General features: G+C 39.0%; 1 protein-coding gene, 1 non-coding gene and 1 pseudogene across 2 annotated transcripts; 1 reads left to right on the forward strand and 2 right to left on the reverse strand.

Moving 5' to 3' along the window:
- Positions 1–1517: 1517 nt before the first annotated feature.
- On the reverse strand, positions 1518–1603 carry LOC145569739 (small nucleolar RNA R71; annotated as a pseudogene).
- Positions 1604–15105: 13502 nt separating this feature from the next.
- Positions 15106–15212, reverse strand: LOC145569666 (small nucleolar RNA R71). Its single transcript, XR_014096229.1, has one exon. It is a non-coding gene; the product is annotated as a small nucleolar RNA R71 (small nucleolar RNA).
- A 5313-nt stretch (positions 15213–20525) lies between these two features.
- LOC145566457 (uncharacterized) lies at positions 20526–20987 on the forward strand. The gene has a single exon (XM_081625871.1). The coding sequence runs from the start codon at positions 20526–20528 to the stop codon at positions 20985–20987; it is 462 nt and encodes a 153-aa protein (XP_081481997.1).
- Positions 20988–21786: the final 799 nt, after the last annotated feature.

Below are 21786 nucleotides of genomic sequence, written 5' to 3' on the forward strand. Positions count from 1 at the left end.
TATTGACAAAAGTTTTGTAAGAATTCTTTCCTTTTCAATGCAATTTTATGTTTGATTCTTGATATATTGTTGAATTTCTATAGTTTTTTTGATTTGATTGTTGAATTTCTATTGTTGAACTTTTAATGCAATGTTGACGATGAAATTGATGATTAGTTTTGTTATGCTTTTCAATTTTACAATGTGTAGTGAGTAGTTCCTTTTCAAGGGATGTGGTGAATCATGTATGAGTGATAAGCTATAGCTAATTTGGGGTTTTTGATTAATTTGATGATGTGATTAAATTGGTTGATGAAATTTTTGCATGTGTTTGATTTGAAGAGGAGTATCTAACCTTAATTATCAAGCTAGATTGTATAGTAGTTTTCAATGACACGAAAAATTGATTTGGAAGCTATTATTATCGATTGATCTTGTTTTGCGATTTTCCTTTGAAGTCATTTGTAGAAAAATCTAGCTTGACCCTAGGAAATAGCTCTTTAAGTGATTTTGATTGCAAATATCGTTTTCCCTCGCATTGCTTGATTGATCAAATTCCCGACAAATTAGCATGTTTATCGTGAGTCCATGTGGATCCTAAATCCCTAGTGCTTTGTTATTGAATTCTATTTTTTAGCTTTGATTTAGTTGATTTGCTAGCTTAGACCAACACTATTGTTTAAGATTTCTGAATAGCTTGACTAGAGACTTTAGCTTATATCGCATTCCCTTGGATTTGACCCAAACTTACCCCTATACTTAGGGTTGGGTTTGGTTATAAATTTGGTTTTGATCTGATCGGGGATACTTAGAAATCAACGACCTAGGTTTCACCCGCATAAAAAATGGCGCAGTTGCCGGGGAATGGCATGGTTATTTGCTATTTTTGTTTGAGTCTATCCAAATTATTTGAAAAATACAAAAAGATTTTCTTTCTTTAAGGCTACATGTGTAGACGTGCTGTTGATATTTTCCTTTGAGATTTGTATGCATAGGGCACGAGATCGAAATTTAGTGCCATTTGACCCGGAAATTGAGGGACTATAACAAGGATAAGGGTTGCTAATCGTTCTTCAAGCTCATGTCCCTCAAGAGAGGAAATCCATCAAGAAGAAGAAGAAGAACGAGAAAGCATGGGTGCTAATAAGAGAGTAGCATTGAAGGATTTGGGAACTCCGGGAGCCTATAGGTTTGAAAGCGGAATTGCTCCTCCCACGACACCGGCAAATGACTTTGAGGTAAGACCGGCGATAATTACTTTGATAGAGAGGCGTCAATTTAGTGGAGCCAAGCGTGAGAGTCCCCTCAACCATCTTAAGGAGTTCGAGAAGTATTGCAATACCATCAAGGTGAATGGGGTTTCTCAAGAGTTCATTCGACTTAAACTTTTCCCTTTCTCTGTTATTGGACGTGCTCTAGAGTGGTTAGACAAAGAGGTGAAGCCAAACTCTTTGAGAACATGTGATGAAGTGACTAAGGAGTTTCTATCTCGGTTCTATTCACAAAAGAAGACGGCCGAAGCTAGAGCTCTCATTCAAAGCCTCAAGAAAAACCTAAATAAAAGTGTTTATGAGGCATGGGAAAGGTATAAGGAATACCAAAGAGAGTGCCCACTCCATGGGATTCCCACCTATCAAATCATCCAAATCTTCTATGGAGGTCTAAGCCCCCAAGGAAAGTCTTTCTTAGATGCTGGTGCCAGAGGCCTTATCATTAACAAAATGGAGGATGAAGTTGTGGACTTAATTGAAGATGTAGTAAGGTATCACATGGATTGGCAAGAAGATGAGAGAGAGTCTACAAGCAAAAGCGGTTCTACGGTGTATTCAATCGACCATCTCAATGCCATTAACAATTTGTCCCCACAAATCTCAAACTTGGGAAAGGAGATGACCTCAATTAAGGCAAAGCTTGAGAGTGCTTCTTCATAAGCACCAATTCTTCCCTCCCACAATAAGGGGAGAGGTACATCTTCTAACTCTAATCCTCCTTCTATTTCGAATAATATGCCAAATGGATGTGTGTTTTGTGATATATGTGGGTCATATGACCATGATGCTTCTAATTTCCCACATGCATTTGATAATTGTGATGATGTTGATAATAACGATTGTGAACAAGTGAACTTTATTTCAAATAACAACAATGGAAACCAAAATGGTGGTTATAGGAACTTTGGGAATAGAAATTCTCACCAACAAGCGAACTTTAATAATTATAACCAAAATGGTGGTTATAAGAAACCAAGGAAATCAAAATTTCCGAGGCAACTATAATAATCAAGGCTATAATAATCAAAGTAAAGGTCAAGGGTATGGAAACCAAAGAAAAAACAAGGCTATGGTAGCCATTACCAAAACAATGGCCAAAATCAAAACCAGGGTAATTGGAGCAACCAAAATCGGGGAAATTTTAAAAACAACAATCAAAGGGGACCCGCACCCGGATTTGCTCCAAGAACTCAAGGTAATGGTGAGAATTCCTATGCTCAACCTTCATCTTCGAGAACTACCTTGGAAGAAATCATCGAGAACCAAACTAAGATTTTAAACACTTACATGTCGGTAAGTGACAAAAAGTTCAATGAGATGATGACACAAAACAAGATGCTTCAAACACAAATCACCCAATTAGCGAACACCTTGAAAGAGAGTGTGAATGCTAGCCCTTTTTGTTTACCCTCTCAAGGAGTTGACCCTAAGAAACCCTTGTATTATATCACCACAAGGAGTGGTAAGGTGCTTGAAGAGAGAGTTTCTAGGAAGAGTAAGGAGGGTGAGAAGGTGAGTGATTCAAGTGAGGAAAAATAGCTTGATGTATCAAAGAAGGTGATCAAAGAAGCCCAAGAGGAAGAGAAGAATGATGAAAAAGTGCATGAGGATGTGATCAAACCCAAACTTCCATATCCCTAAAATTTTTAGAGATACAAACTTGATGAACAATTTGGGAGTTTTCTTGATATGCTTAAGGAAGTTCATCTTTCAATCCCTTTCACCGAAGCAATGACACAAATGCCAAGATATTCTAAGTTCCTTAAGGAAATCTTGATTGGCAAGAGAGAGTGTAATGAGATTGACTCGGTAAAGGTTGGGGGAGTATTGTAGTGCTTTAATTCACAATGATTTACCCAAGAAAATGAAAGATCCGGATAATTTTTCTATCCCTTGCGAAATCAATGGAAAATTGTTTCAAAATGCTGTTTGCGATCTTGGTGCTAGTGTGAGCACCATGCCTTATTCGTGATAGGAATGGTGTCCTTTGAACAAGTGTATTATTCCGATAGAGGGTTTGGAATTATTAGAAAGCTAATTATTCAGTAAGGTCAAGTGATCGGAATGCCTAGTTGGAGGCCGCTTCCGATCAGTGATATTAATGTATAATTAATATTACAGCTTAATCTTGACTGAATCCTTTGGGTCACACCCAAGCAACCAATGATCCGATACGACGAATTAATCCAGAAGGAATTAATGAGTCGCTCGAGTATTAAATATTTAGACGTCGGAAATCAAGCTAGGAGCGTTGAAATCGAGCGTCGCAAGTTGACTCGATTTAATAAAAGACGAGACGGTAAAATCAATAATTAATCAACAATTTACCAAAGCACCCCTAGCATCAGAATGCCCCGAGCAAACCGAATGCTAGGGGCACTTGGGATAGCATGGTGGTTTGCATGCGCACCACACCAAGCCTAGGCTAGCTAGTGCGTGGTGCGGCATGCTAGCGCATGGCTAGAAAGCAATGCTAGCATGCGTATAGCAGCATCAGCATAGCTAGTAGAGCCAGCTAGCTAGCGGCGCGCTAGCGTACTAGCACTGTTAGCAAGGCACGCATAGCAGCGGTAGCTATAGCACGTGATGATGCTGGTAGCTGCGCCCAGCAGCCTGCATCAATGCGAGGCTTGCTGGCGCTCGTTGCTGGCCCATGTGACCAGATAGCAGGCCCAGTCAAGGGGCCAGGCAGCCAGCTAGGCAGCGTTGGCGTCCAAGCCTGGCAGCGCGAGCTGGTTGGCTCGGTTTGGCATGGGTGAGGCCGTTTGGAGGATCCTTGGGGAGCAAGGATTTTTGTCCCCTCCTTGTGGTCCTCACCTATCCTCTCTTACTATGATTGCCACTTGTTGATTAATTAGTTTTTTGATATTTTCTTTTATTTTTTATTTAAAAATAAAATTAGAAAATTGATTTTACCAACTCTCCCACATTTATGGGAGAGTGAAATTCTCACATGACATTCTCTGTGAATACCCACCTTAGGATTTGGAGAAATTCACTTGAGTAAGAACTCAATAAGGCATTTCCACTTGAGAGAAAACCTTTAAGTTCATATAATACTCGAGTAGTGTTTTGGTCCGACTTGGTTAAACTCCAAGTAAGAGACCGATCGAGTCGAGTCGCGGATGGATACTGTAGGAGGTCTCTACGCTTGCAAGACTTAGCTTTGAAGTAAGAGCTTAGAGTGTGAGCGAAGCACGCGACAAGGGTAAGATCGTCTTTTCTCTCTTTCTTGTTATTTATGTCATTTAGTTATATTAATTGTGAGCGGGTCTTAGGGTCGGGTTTTGTTCCGCGGTGAGTTAGACTTACAAAAACCCAAAAATTTGGTCTTTAGTAAGCTTAAGCTAGGTGAGCTTCTTCTAACCATCAAGACCTTATAATTGGCCGATCAATCTATTAAGTTTCCAAAGGGAAGATTTGAGGATGTCCCCCTCAAGATAGGTGAGTTTACAATTCCGGTTGACTTCATTGTGCTTGAGATAGCGGAAGATGACAACATAACTATCATCTTAGGGAGACCTTTCTTAGCTACTCGGGAGCTTTGATTGATGTGAAGGGTGGTCTCATTACTTTGAGGGTTGGTAACAATAAGGCTAGTTTTGAGCTTAAATCGATGCATGAATCTTTGTCTTTTGTGAAGGGAATTATGTGCATAAATTCACCTCACTCCAATCATAATGTATGCATGATTGTTTCTTCAACTAATGATGTTCTTGAACCTTGTGATGATGTGCCTTCAAGTGTTGAAAGCAAGAAGGTTAGTGAAGAAAACATGGAACCTTCAAAGCTTGTGGATGAGGAGGTGATTGATATTCCTCCATGGTTTGAGGTATACCCGAGAGAGGATGAGATTGACTCCAAATGTGTTGATGGTGAGAAGCCGTCTACTACAAGGAGCAAGAAAACAAAGAAGAAAAAGAGAGCTTTTATGAAGAAGAAAATGAAGTTGAAGCAAAGTAAACTTGATTCGGAATTTTCAACAAATGAGAGTACATCCAACAATGATGCGAAGTTGCCAAGGAATGACAAGAAGTTTGTTTCCTCTACCACTTTGGACAAGGTGGTGTTCTTTGACCCTCTATGATTTGGAGGAAGGATCGAGCTTAGGACCTTAAGCAAGCGCTTCCCAGGAGGCAACCTAGTTTTCTAACTTTTTTCTTTTGATTTTATCTTTCTTAGTTCTCTTTAAATTGTTTTTCTTTATTTCACTAGTTTTGTGTTTGGATTAATAGGTATAATTCATGGGAAATCGGACCCCTCAAACAAGCATGAGCACAATGAGAAGGATGTTTCGTGGTAAATGATGAGAGTACGCTCGATTTTATTGAATTTCAAGTTAAAAAGGTAAGGTAATCAAGGAGGTAAGATTAGAAAAGTTGTGCTTAAATGTGAAAAAAAATTATGCTTGGTGGGTTCATTATGGTGCTCTCATTAATTTGGGATGTTGAACCCACTGCCAAGGGGTTTAGAAACTGATGTGTTTAGTGGGTTCAATAATCTCAAGATAATAAAGATGCATTGAGCCCATAGATGAACGCACCAAGGCAAGAGTCAAGCAAAGAAGAGAAGCAGCAGGAGTGCGGGCGCGCACCCCTGCTGCGTGGCCACGCAGGTGCCCAGGCCGCGTCTATTTATTCTTCTTTCTCCTTTCTTTCCCTCATTTCTTTCTTACCCTCACCCTCGTCCGCACCTATTTATCATCCTCACCGAAACCCTAACTTCCCAAATATCAAATTTCATCACTCAAATCCTCTAAACAACTCACAAAATCAATAAATTATTACTCAATTTTCATAAAAAATCATACTACTTTCCTCCATTTCACCTTCTCCATTCTATTTCCTCTATTGAAGAGCAATTTGGGGATTTTCGTTTTGGTGGATTTTGGAGCTTGAAACTTGATCAAATTAGCTTCTTGTATGATATAATCATCTTCTCTACCTTTATTTTACATCATTACATCAATTTGTAGCAAGAATTTTATCATGCATACTTGTGAATAATAGTAGTATTGTTTTGGTTGAATATGATGATTGATTGAGTAATTTGGTTGCTTATATGTGTTGTTTGTTGATTAAAATTGTCTTACATTGTGTTTTTGTTGATTGTATAGTTTGATTGTGAAATTTGGTGGCTATTTGTGGAAGATTGAAATTTGGCATTGTTGGTAGTAAGTTGGTGATTGAAGTGGTGGTTTGTTTGAAGTAAGTGGTGTGGTAGTGTTGTGGTTATTTGTGATCGTGGTGGATTGTGGAGGTTGTGATTGAATTTTGGTTGTGAACTTTGAGAAGCGAACATGTTAAAAATCATGAAAGCCCTCACCTCCAAAAATTGAAAAACTCAAATAACAATTGAAGAACCATCACCCTCAAATTCTCCATCATCCCAAACACAACAAAATGATGACCCTCTACCATTGCCTAAAACACGATTTTCCAACCCAAGCCACAAACCTCTTTGGACCGAATTCAAGAAACGAACCATAAATCCCTCACGACACTATCATCGAGAAAGTATGATCAAGTTGGGAATCGATGAGGACTTGTGGGTCTTGTTTGATAACCTTCGGTTGGGTAGCTTTGTCAGCAAATGCTACCGAACCTACCTTGAGCCTACTACATATTTCTTAGCTTCATTGACTTCCACTCCGGTTGGCGACAAGGACTACCAAATTTCCTTTCAACTCGTCAATGTGGTGACAACCATGTCTTTGGCCGAATTCAATGCGGCCCTTGATTTTAACCTGGGAGCGGATATCCTTTTTCCCGAGCATGAGTATTTTGATGGGTTCGTCAAAAATGCATGGTGGCATGATATCTCAGGGTTGGATGAGTTCACCACCCGCTACTCTCTTGCTAGTGACATTTTCCAACCCTGCCTTCGAGTGCTTCATCGACTTTTGGGTTACTCGGTATTCCGAAAGCAAGACTTGGGAAAGATGTCACAGGCCGAGTTGCGTTTTCTTTGGATTAAAACTAGAGAAGAGTTTCGTGGAAGGGTGAACTTTGGGAACATCTTTTTGAGAAATTGTATAGACATGCGTTGTAAGAAGTCGGGGGACATTCAATGTGGTAGCATGGTGACTAGATTGGCTACCAAGCTTGGTTTTGCTAAATACCTCCCTTATTATACTCCAGTGGGGGACACCGACATTCTCTACCTCGACATTGCTCAGCTTAAACAAGTGCAATTCATAGCAAAGAACAATGACGATGAGGTATTTGATTGGTTATTGAGAAATGCTCATCGTTGTTACCTTCCTAACCCCTCTTTGACCTTCCTCCACTGGCATGATCCAAATGTGTGGTTTGTTCCCCTAAGAAACCGCATCCCCGGTGAAGATGAAGACATGCTAGATGTCCTCAATGAAGAGAAACAAATCCAACAAAATCAATGTCAACGACAACAACAACAACAACAACAAGAGAAAAAAGAGCCTCAACCTCAACAACAACAACATCAATTCTCCAACCTCGACTTGGAATCTTTGAGTGCCCAAATGGCGGGCATGCAACTTCGCATGGAGGGTATGTATGATCAAGACTTTGAGGCGATTTACAATCAAATGAGAGGCATCTCCGAAATGCAACAAGGTATGTTTCTCCAACAACAACACTATGATGCGAGTGTTAACCATGGGGAGATCACCCTCGCGGTTAACTACCCGTATTTCCCTCCTCAACTCGGTCCCGTACCATCTCAGGGAGATGATGGGAAGGCTACCTACTCATGTTGGCAAGGATCTCAAGGGTCCAGCACCGAGACTCGCACCTTCTCGGATGAGCACGGTAACTATGATTACTGTGTGCCCGGTGGGTGCGACTATAGGGGTGATCCTACCTACCCCTATGTCGATCCCACACATCCAATGCCACTAGAGCTACCTGATCAATACACTCCCTTGGCAATAAGATAATTTTAGGGGTCATTATGGTTGGCCACCCGGTTACGCCAGGGGATGGGATCCTTATGGTCCCCTATCCGGCTTCTCATATGATAGGGAGGATAATGATGATGGTGCCGGGCCTAGTGGTAACTAGTTCCCCCTCTTTGTGCTTTTACCTCCATTCCTTTTTATTATGTGATTTTTTGTTTTGTATTGATGGGATGTTGAGATGTATTTTTGTTTAGCTTGGGGGGACACTATTCTTATTGAAGGGTCTTGGTGGCCAATTTTGTTGTTGTTGGATGTCCTTGACTTTTCATGCCTTGATGATTTGTGATTGCTTGTCTTGATCTATAATTGATGTTGTTGAGTGTTGTTGTTTTCCATGAGTAAATCATGTTTTTCTTGTTGAGATTCTTTTAATGTTGATTTTGATGACGATTGCTCTTTAATGATGAGTTGATGATTTTGCTCCATTGAATCCAAATCCCTAAATCCAAAACCCTTGAATCCAAATCCCTTTGATCCAAATGATTATAGCTTTAGTGTATAGTTGATTTTGCTATTTTGAGTGTATAGTTGATTTTGATATTTCAATTGGTTTAATTTGTTTTGATTTTGATTTTGTAGATTAATTTTATTTTGTTACTTTGTCTTTTTATTTTTGATTTTGCTTTCTTATTCTTTTGTTTTAAAGTTACTAACCATTTTCTTTGTATATAGTTCCATTTTTCTCTTTTTCACTCTCACTTGGTTTTGACAATCCATGCTAATGCTTGATTGGAGCTTCATGGAGGTGGTATTTTCTTTACCCCGCTTTTCTTAGCTTAGCTTGTATAACCCGATGAGATCTTTCTTATTTCTCTCTTCTTTTTCTTTTCTATCATTGTTTGCATAGAATATGAATAGTTTAGGAAGAGTTGAACGGTTCGAGGATGTTTGATTTGTAACACCAAAGGAGTTTGGGGTCATTGGCGATGTTGTCGAATGACCACTTGTATGACAATTGAGATTTATATGACATGCATGCATCTTTGCACTTTTCTTTATCTTTTCCTTTTATTTTCCTTTTCTTCTATTTTCTACTTTCCCTTTGCTTTTCATTCTTTTAAAAAAATGCAAAAATACAAAAATATGATTTTGAGGCTTTCTTTTCGTTTTCTTTTCATGTTATGCTTATGTTTTGGACATAATATCATCCGAACTTTTGCTTTTGAATGAATGGTTTCCTATATGGTATCGGTGTGTACGGTTTGAGAGTATCTTTGGTTGATTCTAGGGTAGAGTATGCTAAGTTAGTGTCTTTAGAACTTTTTGGGATCTTGAAGCCGGATTTTAATTGTTTGTGGAAAGTTAGAGTTGCTCCCTTTGGTGAATTTGAAACTAATAGTGTGTTATTACTACAACCATGTGAGGTTTCATTGTTTTCAAGACTTCTACATATTTTGCATGAGAGGCACATGGATCCTTGACTATTGTATACTTTATCTAGAACTTGACTCTTGTCTCCTGAGATCGCGATCGAACCATTTAGGAAGGACAAAGGAATCTTTTCGGGGTGGTGATATTTCCTTTTCTAGGATAGTTTTGTTTTCTTTTTTTTGGGTTTTCATTCACCTACTTGCTAACCATTTGAGCCATATACCTTCTTTTCAAGCCATATCTTTAGATTTTGAGCCTTTTTTTCATTCTTGTTTCCATTCTTTGTTTTTGTGAAGCAATAGATCATTATTGTTGGAGATGGTGGTGAATTAGTTGAATATCGGTTCTTATAATGTATGCAAGTTTGTGTTGTAAATATCTTGTGAATAAAAGGAAAATGCCAAGTTAAAATAGCCGTCCATAGTTAAAAGAGGCGAGGACAATGCAATAAAGTAAAAAAATTGAAAAAATGAAAAAAAAATAAGAAAAAGCAAAGCAAATACAAATGCTTTGGCAAAAGTGAAAAAATGTGAAAATGAAAAAGTTCAAAAATATTTTGACGTTAGTATATTTCTCCCTATTTTAAGCACTGAGGACAATGCTTCATTTTAGCTTGGGGGGAAGCGTTCTTACGCTTTTTGTATATATGCTTATGATTTTGGCTTTGAATAAGTTGGGTGTGTTAGTGTTTTTGTTTGGTGATTGCTTGATTATGGTGTTGAGGATTGATCACCCTTTGCTTCACAATTTAGGTACCACCAAATTTTAAATTTTAGCCTACCTTCACCCTTTTTCGCCCTTACATTACAACCCTTCTCAAGACCTTTTGACTTTTGTGGTTTAGTCAAGCCTATGGAGCGGTGTGCATTAGTCAAGATGTCGAGTAGAGCCCTAAATCTCTTTCTTTTTCGGTTCCTTCGAGGAATCATTGAGATGCTCACTAGAGGTGGATTTGAAACTATGTGGGAGAACGTGGTAAGATTGTTTGGGATGAAGGTGAATTGTGTTTCATTAGTTCTTTATGCTTAGCATATCCTATGTTTCAATCAACCTTAGATATCTTGGAATGTGCATACCCTTATTGTATGAAAACTTGTTTATTCACTTGCATTTGATTATTTGTAAAAGTCCATTTCAAAAGCTATTTGTTAGAATTTTTGATTTTACTTTATTTTATTGATTTGCCTCATTTTTACCTTTAAGAGTTATGGGTCAAACTCCCCTTACGAGACCTTACTTGTCCACATTGGCGATTTTGGCGTTTAAAGGGATTGTTGTAGCTAAAAACAACTGTGATTCCTACGAAAGTGAGTTTTAGTGTACATTCTTATCTTTTTCTTCCCTTTTTCTTGCTTGAATAAATTTTTCATCCTATATCTACTTGCTTATGTCTTGTTCGAGGAGGAGCAAAAGTCTATCTTGGGGGAGTTGTATGAGTGTCATTTATGGCAATCATTTAGCCTTTTTTAGGATGAATTTTGATTGCTTTCATATCTCTTTTTCTTTAGTTTTACTTAATTTTTCTCTAGTTTGTGTTTTCCTTAGTTATTTTCCCATTTTCTTGCATTTCTTAGTTTCTTTTGCCTTTTCTCCTTTACTTGTTTTCTTCTCTTTGATTTTCGGAGATTGGTGATGCTCAAGGAACTCAATGGCGTTTTCTCGGGGTAAATAAAGCTTAAGATGAAAGCCGAATCCTCCCTTTGAAGCTCAAAATGTGAAGGAGTGCAAAAGCCAAGTCTATAAGGCCGCGCTCTCATGCTGTTTTGACATTAAAATCGGTGTTGAACCCACCGTGAAGACCTTTGGAGATTGACACCCCAACATGTATCAAGTGGAGCGCACGGGAGCATCAACGACCACACGAGGAAGCCTTGCCCTGCTCCCAGGCACGGGCGCGCACAAGGGAGGCACGGGTGCGCAGGGCTGTGGCACGACCGCACAAGGCAGAGGAGCGGTTGCGCACCTGCTCTCTCCCTATTCCGTACACATTTCTTTGTGGCCGCGCATTGAGAGGAGAGGTCGCGCCTATTTGGGTTCTTTTTGGACGTCTAACTAACTTCTCTATTGTTAGTTTTACTATATATGGAATTTCTTCATTTTTAGAGAGAGACTTGACATTTATTAGATTTTGGATTTGGATTTTAGAGAGAGAAGCTCAAGATTTTTGAAACTTTGTTCTTAGATTTTAAAGAGAGAAACTTGGTAATTGATGATTGCTACATTTTGATCTTCATTCACTTTGATATTGATCAAAGTTTTAAAAGAATTCTTTCCTTTTTAATGCAATTTTATGTTTGATTCTTGATATGTTGTTGAATTTCTATAGTTTGTTTAATTTGATTGTTGATATTTGGATTGCAATGTTAAGGATGAAATTGATGATTAGTTTTGTTATGCTTTTCAATTTTACAATGTGTAGTGAGTAGTTCCTTTGCTAGGGATGTGGTGAAGCATTTATGAGTGATAAGCTATAGCTAATTTGGGGTTTTTGATTGATTTGATGATGATTAAATTGGTTGATGAAATTTGTGCATGTGTTTGATTTGAAAAGGAGTAGCTAACCTTGATTATCAAGCTATATTGCATAGAAGTTTTTAATGACACGAAAAGAAGCTATTATTATCGATTGATCTTATTTTGCGATTTTCCTTTGATGTCATTTGTAGAGACATCTAGCTTGAGCCTAGGAAATAGCACTTTAAGTGATTTTGATTGCAAATATCGTTTTCTCTCGCATTGCTTGATTGATCAAATTCCCGACAAATTAGCAAGTTTATCGTGAGTGCATTTGGATCCTAAATTCCTAGTGCTTTGTTATTGAATTCTATTTGTTAGCTTCAATTCAGTTGATTTGCTAACTTAAACCAACCCTACTATTTAAGATTTCGGAATAGCTTGACTAGAGACTTTAGCTTATACCGCATTCCCTTGGGTTCGACCCGGACTTACCTCTATACTTAGGGTTGGGTTTGGTTATAAATTTGATTTTGATCTGGGATACATAGAAATCAACGACCTAGCTTTCACTAGCGTCAAAAATGGCGCCTTTGCCGGGGAATGGCATGGTTATTTTCTATTGTTGATTGAGTCTAATTCACTTTATTTGAAAAATAAAAAAATATTTTCTTTCTTTAAGGCTACATTTTTAGCCGTGCTATTAATATTTTCCTTTGAGATTTGTATGCGTAGGGCACGAGATCGAAATTTAGTGCCATTTGATCCAAAAATTGAGAGGACTATAACAAGGATAAGGGTTGATAATCGTTCCTCAAGCTCAAGTCCCACAAGAGAGGAAATCCATAAAGAAGAAGAAGAAGAAGAACAAGAAAGCATGGGTGCTAATCCGAGAGTAGCAGTGAAGGAGTTGGGAACTCCGGAAGCCTATAGGTCCGAAAGCGGAATTGCTCCTCCACGACACCGGCAAATGACTTTGAGATAAGATCGGCGATGATTACTTTGATAGAAAGGCGTCAATTTAGTGGAGCCAAGCATGAGAGTCCCCTCAACCATCTTAAGGAGTTCGAGAAGTATTGTAATACCGTCAAGGTGATTGGGGTTTCTCAAGAGTTCATTTGACTTAAACTTTTCCCTTTCTCTCTTATTAAACATGTTCTAGAGTGGTAAGACAAAGAGGTGAAGCCAAACTTTTTGAGAACATGGGATGAAGTGACTAAGGAGTTTCTATCTCGGTTCTATCCACAAAAGAAGACGGCCGAAGCAAGAGCTCTCATTCAAAGCTTCAAGCAAAAGCCAAATGAAAGTCTTTATGAGGCATGGGAAAGGTATAAGGAATACTCGATTGAGCGGCCGCTCCCCTGGGTATTCCGCGCATTTTTATTTCATTTTTAGACTTAATTTTGGGTAATGTGAGAGGGGTATAAATACCCTTAATGATGTAATTAGAGGATTATTCAGTTTTTTTGCCCTAATCTTGTGAGAGAAACAATTGGTAATCTAGAGAGAGAAAGTAGTTCAATCTTTAATTTCATCTTTGTAATCAAATTTCTTCAAGGTTTCCTTTAATTCAATCAATGAATTTCATGTTTTCTTCCTTAATTCAGCTTGTATGGTATTAATCTCTTACTCTACTTTGGTTTTTGGTTGAATTGTTCGTGGTAATATTGATTTCCCTTTTAATTTATTGATTAATCTAGTTTGATTGCTTTATCTTTAATTTGGAATTATGTTTAGTTTGATTAAGTTTGAATGCTTGCTTAGAGTAGATGTAATGGCTCTTTTCTTCTCTATAGCTTAGATTTTAGCTAGGGAAGCGGATGAAAATCGTGATTGATTAGGATAATATTGATAATTGATTGGATTAGGCCTTGATTTGATGAATTTGTGTTTAATTTGGTTGGAGTTATTAATGTACACCTTTGATTCCAATGTTTGATGTTATAAATTTGATGCATGGGAATGATCTAGTTTACGTTGGGTCTAATTCATCAATTTACTTGAGTAATTGCATGGGAATGAGTTATTTGAGTAGAGTTTCTATTCCTTGGCATGAATCCTTGTGGATTATCTTTTTTTTCTTAGTTGAATGATTAAAACCCCCTCTCTCTAGTGATTTGATCATATTTCTTTCAATTCGAGTGTTTCATTCCTTATTTTAGTGTTACCATTTTGAACTTCTTAATTAGCTTGCTTTAATATTTGTTGTAGTAAATTTGATCTTTAATATTCACAAAACCAATCAAAATACCCCTTGTTACTTGTGATAAATTCTTGATTTCACTTGGTTGTGCAATACTTCGTTTCTTTGTGGTTCGACCCTGTTCTTGCCACTTACTAGCTTAGTGTAAGTTTAGGCTATAAATGTCTAATTTGGTTTAGGTTAGTAGTCCCAACGACCTACTTACCTTTGATCAAATTTTGGCGTCGTTTTCGGGGAAACGACTAGTTTTGCACTCTTATTGCGTTATTATTGAATTTGTTGCTTTGCTTTTGTTCATTTACTCTCTTGCAAGTCATTGCAAATCATTTGCTTAGCTTTGGTGGATTCTAAGGAGGTCTCAAGGGCCACCAACTCATTTCATTGACCACAAGATCGTCCGTACTTTGAGACAAGTCCGTAGGCTTTATTAAGAAGAGGCGAGAGGTCTTGGTGTTATTGTTGGGAGTAAGAGTGATTCTTTGTCTTCAAGTTCTCAAAGTAAAGCAATGGAGGGTCAAGAGGATGATGTTTTGTTTCGTGAGTTTTGAAATCCGAAAGATTATGAACTTACGGGAGGGATTTTGTTGCCCGTCACGGAAACCAACTTTATCATTCACCCCCAATACACAAAAATGGTACAAGCGGAACAATTTTCGAGTTCTCAAAGTGAAGATCCCATAGAGCACCTTGATAGATTCCTTGAGTTATGTGCCATGATTCAAACAAATGAATTTTCTCAAGAGTACATCCTAATGCATCTATTTCGACAATCTCTTCCGGTTAGAGCAAAGAATTGGCTCAAGCAAGTCAAGCAAAATTCTCTCACAACATGGAGAGAGATAGTCAAGGCATTCTTGAAGAGGTTCATTTTTGAGGAAAAGACCGCCAAAATGAGAAGGAAGATTGCATCATTTGAACAAGAACCGGATGAGAGTCTTAGTAAAGCTTGGGAAAGGTTCAAGGAGTTGGTACAAGCATGTCCTTATCATAAATACAATCAAAGCTTGCTCATGCGATTCTTCTATGATGGATTGGAACCCTAACTTGGATGCGGGAGCGGGTGGACAATTGATTAAGATCCCCCAAAATCAAGTTGAAGCAACAATTGAAAAGGTAGCGAAGAACTACTCTTGGGGCGGTAGAAGGAGGAATGCACTGAAAAAAGGGGGGATGTACGAATTGGAGAAGGTTGATCAATTGCAACATCAAGTTGAGCTTATGATGAAGGGGCTTGCAAAGTTGAACACGAGTGTTAATAGTGGGACAAGCTCTTCTCAAGTCAATTCTTTCTCATATCAAAATTGTGGTGGCACAAACCACGATACATCTTATTGTGGAGGTTTGAGCCTCGAACATGTGGCGGCTTACAACACAAGGCAAGATGGATATAGGGGAAGTGGCGGAGGAGTAGCTTTGAGACAACCACCACCCAGATTTGCACCACAACCTCAATAATGGGGGCAACAAGCAGAACCATCATATAATTCCAACCCTCAATACCAAAACCCACCTCCACCTCAAAACCAAAACCTAATAGGTAACTATCCAAGGAACAACCAATACAACAACAAAAATCAAGCGTCTCAAAGGAGCCAAGATCAAGCATCTCAACCCGATTCGACACAAACACAAATTCTTCAACAACTCCAAGCTATGAATCAACAAATGCAAGAGGTCAAAGCTTATAACAAGATGGTTGATTCACAATTAGCCTAATTGTCCTAGAGAGTACCTTTCAACTCACCTTCTACTTTACCCGAACAACCACAAGCTAACCCCTCTCACAACATAAAACCCGACTCTTGCAAGGAAATAACATTGAGATCGGGCACATCCTCTGAAGGGCCTAAAGAACGAGATAGTGAGGGAAAGAAGGGAGGAGAAGAAGGTGTGAGAGTGGAGAAGAGACTTGAAGAAGACAAGGTTGTTGGGAAAGATAAGAATGTGGAGAAGAAGAAGCTTAATGATGAGAAGACAACTTCTACTCCTAGTGAGATTAGGAAACTAGATGGGCCGATTCCTTTTCCCAGGAGGCTTACGGAGATAAAGTTGAAAGATAAATTTGCAAAATTCCTTAGTGTAATGAAGAAATTACACATAAGTCTCCCTTTCATCAAAATTGTTACCCAAATGCTTTGTACTCCAAATTTCTCAAAGACATCCTAACCAACAAGAGGAAGCTCAATAATGAGGCCGTTACCCTCCCTCATCAAGTTAGTGCACTCGTTCAACACAAGATGCCAAAGAAAGAGAAGGACCCGGGAAGCTTTACATTACCGGTTAAAATTGGCAACATGGAACTAAGGGGTGCCTTAGCGGATCTAGGAGCAAGTGTTAGCTTAATTCCTTTATCCATTGCATAAAAACTCAATATTAAAATGATAACCACAAGAAAAACGATTCGATTGGTTGACCGCTCGGTCAAACTTCCTTGTGGTGAGCTTGAGGATGTTCCCGTTCAAGTTGGGCATATTATGTGCCATGTGATTTTGTAGTGATGGATATGGAGGAAGATGTTGATACTCCTTTGATCTTGGGTCATGAAGCTCTTAAATCCTTGGGGGAGGTCATCAATTGCAAGAACAACACTATTACATGTGAAGTGGCTGATGAGAAGATTGTTTTTGAGTTTTCAAAATTGCTCAAGACCCCCATGGTTGAGAAATACTATGGAGTTGATGTTGTGAATGAGGAGTTGGATCGCTTGGGAAGGGTCATGATGAAGCCTCAAGATCCAATGATTGAAGCTCTTACATGCAAGGAAGAGTTCCATTCTCAAGAAGTAAGAGAGTTTATCATGGTGATGGAAGAAGCTTCAAAGGAGGAAGAGGTTGAACAACAAAAAGAGATCGAGCTTGAGAACAAAGAGGATAAATTGGAGGAGAGTTCCAAGCCTCCACCCAAGGTAGAACTCAATCCCCTTGATGGATTTGAGTTGGAAAAATATGCATATCTTGATAATGAGGGAAAGTACCCTATTATTGTCAATCCTACCCTTGATAGAATTGAATTGGAAAAATTGCTTGTTGTTTTGAGAAAGTATAGAGATGTGTTAGGGTATAACATTGATGATATTAAGGGTATTATCCCTTCTTTGTGCATGCATCGCATTCATCTTGAGGATGATCAATCCACCTCAATTGAACCTCAAAGGAGGTTGAATCCCAACCTCCAAGAGGTTGTTAAAAAGGAAATCTTGAAATTACGTGAAGCAGGCATAATTTATGCTATCTCCAGTAGCAAGTGGGTTAGCCCGATTCACGTGGTTCCAAAGAAGGGTGGAATAACCATTGTCAAAGGTGAAGGAGGAGAGGAGATCTCCACCCGGACGGTGACCGGGTGGAGAATGTGCATCGATCATAGGAGATTGAATAAAAATACCAAGAAAGATCATTTCTCTCTCCCCTTTATGGACCAAATGTTGGAGATACTTTCTCACCATGCTTTCTTTTGTTTCTTAGATTGGTATTCCAGATTTTTCCAATTCCCTATTTATCCAAGTGATCAAAAGAAAACTACTTGATAGGAATGGTCTCCTTCAAACAAGTGTATTATTCTGATAGAGGGTTCGGAATTATTAAATTGCTAATTATTAAGTAAGGTCAAGTGATCGAGTATTAACTATTTAGACGTCTATAATCGAGCTAGGAACGTCGAAACCGAGCGTCGCATGTTGAGTCGAATTAATAAAAGATGAGACGGTAAAATCAATAATTAATAAACAATTTACCAAAATACCCCTAGCATCGAAATGCCCCGAGCAAATCGAGTGCTAGGGGAACTCGGGATAGCATGATGGCTAGCATGCACACCACACCTGGTGCGTGGTGCAGCATGCTAGCGCATGGCTAGCAAGCAATGCTAACATGCGCACAACATCAGCAGAATAGCTAGCAGTACCAGCTAGCTAGCAGCAGCAGCAGCTATGGCACGGGAGCTGGTGCGTGATGATGCTGGCAGCAGCGCCTAGCTGGCGCGAGCTGGTTGGCTTGGTTTGGCATAGGTGAGGCGGTTTGGAGGATCCTTGGGGAGCAAGGATTTTGGTCCCCCCCCTTGTGGTCCTCACCTAACCTCTCCTTCTATGATTGCCACTTGTTTATTTATTAGTTGTTTGATATTTTCTTTTATTTTTTATTTAAAATAAAATGCGAAAAATTGATTTTATCAACTCTCCCACATTGATGGGAGAGTGGAATTCTCTCATGACATTCTCTATAAATACCCACCTTGGGATTCGGAGAAAGTCACTTGAGTAGGAACTCAATAAGGCATCTCCACTTGAGAGAAAACCTTTAAGTTCATATAATACTCGAGTAGCGTTTTTGTCCAACTTGGCTAAATTCCAAGTAAAAGACCGGTCGGGTCGAGTTGCGAGTGGATATCGTAGGATGTCTTTGCGCTTTCAAGACTTGGCTTTGAAGTAAGAGCTCTGAGTGTGAGCGAAGCACGCGGAAAGGGTAAGATCGTCTTTTCTCTTTTTCTTGTTATTTATGTTATTTAGTTATATTAATTGTGAGCGAGTCTTGGGGTCGGGTTTTGTTCCACGGTAAGTTAGACTTACCGAAACCCAACACTACTTTCACATGTCCACATGGAACATTCGCATACCGGAGAATGTCATTTGGGTTATGGAATGCTCCTTCAACATTCCAACGATGCATGACTTTTATTTTCTCCGAGATGCTTGAAAAAGAGAATGAAGTATTCATGGATGATTTTAGTGTTGGTAACACGTCTTTTGACACTTTCGTTGATAATCTTGAGAGAGTTTTGAAAAAGGTATCAAGAGACGAGTTTGGTGTTGAATTGGGAGAAATGTCACTTTATGGTTTAGGAGGGTATTTTCCTAGGCCATAAATTGTCAAAGAAGGGCATTGAGGTTGATTCGGCCAAAGTTTCGGTGATTGCAAAGTTGCCCCCTTCTACTTCCATCACGGGAGTAAGAGCTTTTCTTGGGCATGTCGGTTTTTACCAGAGGTTTATTAAAGATTTTTCATCAATCGCCAAACCTTTGACCGAATTACTCAAGAAAGATGTTGTGTTTAACTTTAATGAGGCTTGCCTTGAGGCATTTCACAAGCTCAAGAAAGCTCTTATTTCCTCTCCCGCTGTGCAAGCTCTAGATTGGAGCTTGCCTTTTGAGTTAATGTGCGATGCGAGTGACTTTACAGTAGGTGCGGTTCTTAGACAAAAGAAGGAAGGAAGATCCTATGTCATCTACTATATAAGTAGGACTCTAGATGAATCTCAAAAGAACTACACCACAACGGAAAACGAAATGCTAGCGGTTGTGATTGCCTTTGACAAGTTTCGATTTCATCTTATTTGTTCTAAGGTGATTGTGTACACGGATCATATAGCAGTTCGATATCTCATGACTAAGAAGTAAGCAAAGCCACGTCTAATCCCTTGGGTTCTCTCCCTCCAAGATTTCCACATGGAAATGAGAGACAAAAAAGGAGCAGAGAACTATGTGGCGGATCATTTGTGTAGGCTTCCTTTTGAGAACAAGGAGGACGTGCTAATCAATGAAGGGACGGGATTTGAAACTCTTATGGCTATAGCTTTAACAAGCCCATGGTATGCCGATATAGCAAATTTTCTTGCTTGTGGAGTCATTCCCCCGGAATTCTCTTCTCAACAAAAGAAAAGGTTTTTCAAGGAAGTGAGGAGGTACTTTTGGAATGACCCATACCTTTTCAAACAATGTAGATATGGCCTTTTTCAAAAATGTCTGCCGGACCATGAAATTGAATGAGTTCTTGAGCATTGCCACTCATTACCTTGTGGAGGTCATGGTGGAGTTTACAAGACGGTGGCAAAGATTCCCCAATCTCTCTTATGGTGGCCGATGATGCATAAGGATGCCCACAAGTTTGTGTTAAGATGTGATTGGTGTTAAAGAAGTGGTGGCATAACCAAGAGAGATGAAATGCCTCAACAAAACATTTTGGAAGTTGAACCTTTTCATGTATGGTGTGTCGACATTATGGGGCCTTTTGTTTCTTCTTTTGGGAATTTGTATATCTTGGTAGCGGTTGATTATGTGATTGAGTGGATTGAAGCCATACCTTCTCCTACCAATGATCATAAGGTTGTGCTTAAGCTTCTCAAGAAGATCATCTTTCCTCGATTTGGGGTTCCAAGAGTATTAATTAGTGATGGAGGCTCCCATTTCACCAAAAAGCAATTTGAAGCTCTTATCAATAGATATGGAGTTCATCCCAAAGTTAGTCTTCCCTACCATCCTCAAAATCAAGGGCAAGTGGAGGTGTGAAATCGAGAAATCAAGAATCTTCTTAAAAGGATGGTGAACAAATCTAGGAAGGATTGGTCGCTCAAGCTTAATGACACGCTATGGGCTCTAAGAACGGCATACAAGACTCCAATTAGTATAAACCCCTATCAGTTTGTCTATGGGAAGGCCTTTCACTTGTCGGTGGAATTAGAACATAAATCTTGGTGGGCTATCAAGGAGCTAAACATGGACATGTCGTTGGCCGGTGAAAAGAGATTGCTGAAGCTCAACGAACTTGAAGAGCTTAGATATGACGCTTATGAGAACTCAAGGCTATATAAGGAGAAAACCAAGAAGTGGCATGATCAACATATAAGAAACAAGAACTTTAAGGTTGGAGATAAGGTGTTGTTATTCAACTCAAGGCTTCGCTTGTTTCCCGGAAAACTCAAGTCCAAATGGTCGGGGCCTTTTGTGATTTCAAAGACTACTCCTTATGGTTCTTTTGAGTTAGAGGAGGGCGATCATTAGTTCATGGTTAATGGTCATCGATTGAAGCACTATTTTTGCAAGGAAGATGTTGGTTTGATTGAATGTTTTAGTCTTTATCCTTTGGATCCTAATCCTCCCCACTGATGATGTTTCCTCATGGTCAATCTAATGACCTCATAAAGAAGCGCTTCCAGGAGGCAACCCGAGTTTCTTTTTCTTTGTTTTTCTTGTTTTGTTGGTTTGGATTAATTTGGACTTTGATTATATTATTGTGTGTTGTTTGTTTTTGCAGGGTGGAAGTTTGATTGAGAAATGTGGCTGAGTAAGCAAATTGAGCAGAATAAGTCTACTCGAGCAGTCTTGAGGAGCGGCCGCTCTTAAGGTGAGGAGCCCTCGCTCCATTTAAGTGAGTTTTCGAACTTTTTGGCAGAAGGGAGGAGCGGACGCTCCAGATCGGAGGAGCGCCCCTCTGCTTGTTCCTAGTGAAAAAAAAAATTCGGGGTTAACCCCAATTTTTCCCCTCATTTCTCCTCATTTCCTCACTTCTCTTTCTCACTCAAACCCTAACTTCCTATATCTACCTTCATTCCCTTACTTCTCCTTCACTAATCTCTTGCATACACACATCAATCCCTCAATTTCTACCTTATTTCATCACAGATTTTTATTTTTTTACCATTATTGACGAGGTCAGCGATTTTATCCTTGTGGGTCTTCGGTTTTTTCATTCTTTTGGAGCAATTTCTTATGATTTACTTACTCCTCTTCACTATAATGTTGATTTTGTAAGTATATTTAGCCATTTTGCTGTTTAAATTGTTATTTGAAGAACCCAATT

The sequence above is a fragment of the Chenopodium album genome, chromosome 11 (assembly GCF_948465745.1).
Source record: "Chenopodium album chromosome 11, dcCheAlbu1.1, whole genome shotgun sequence".
In the NCBI taxonomy this organism is placed as follows: Eukaryota; Viridiplantae; Streptophyta; class Magnoliopsida; order Caryophyllales; family Amaranthaceae; genus Chenopodium; species Chenopodium album.

Bases quoted from the DNA above. Each gene is read 5' to 3' on its own strand.
- LOC145566457 (XM_081625871.1), top strand. From the start codon at position 20,526: ATGGTGAACAAATCTAGGAAGGATTGGTCGCTCAAGCTTAATGACACG.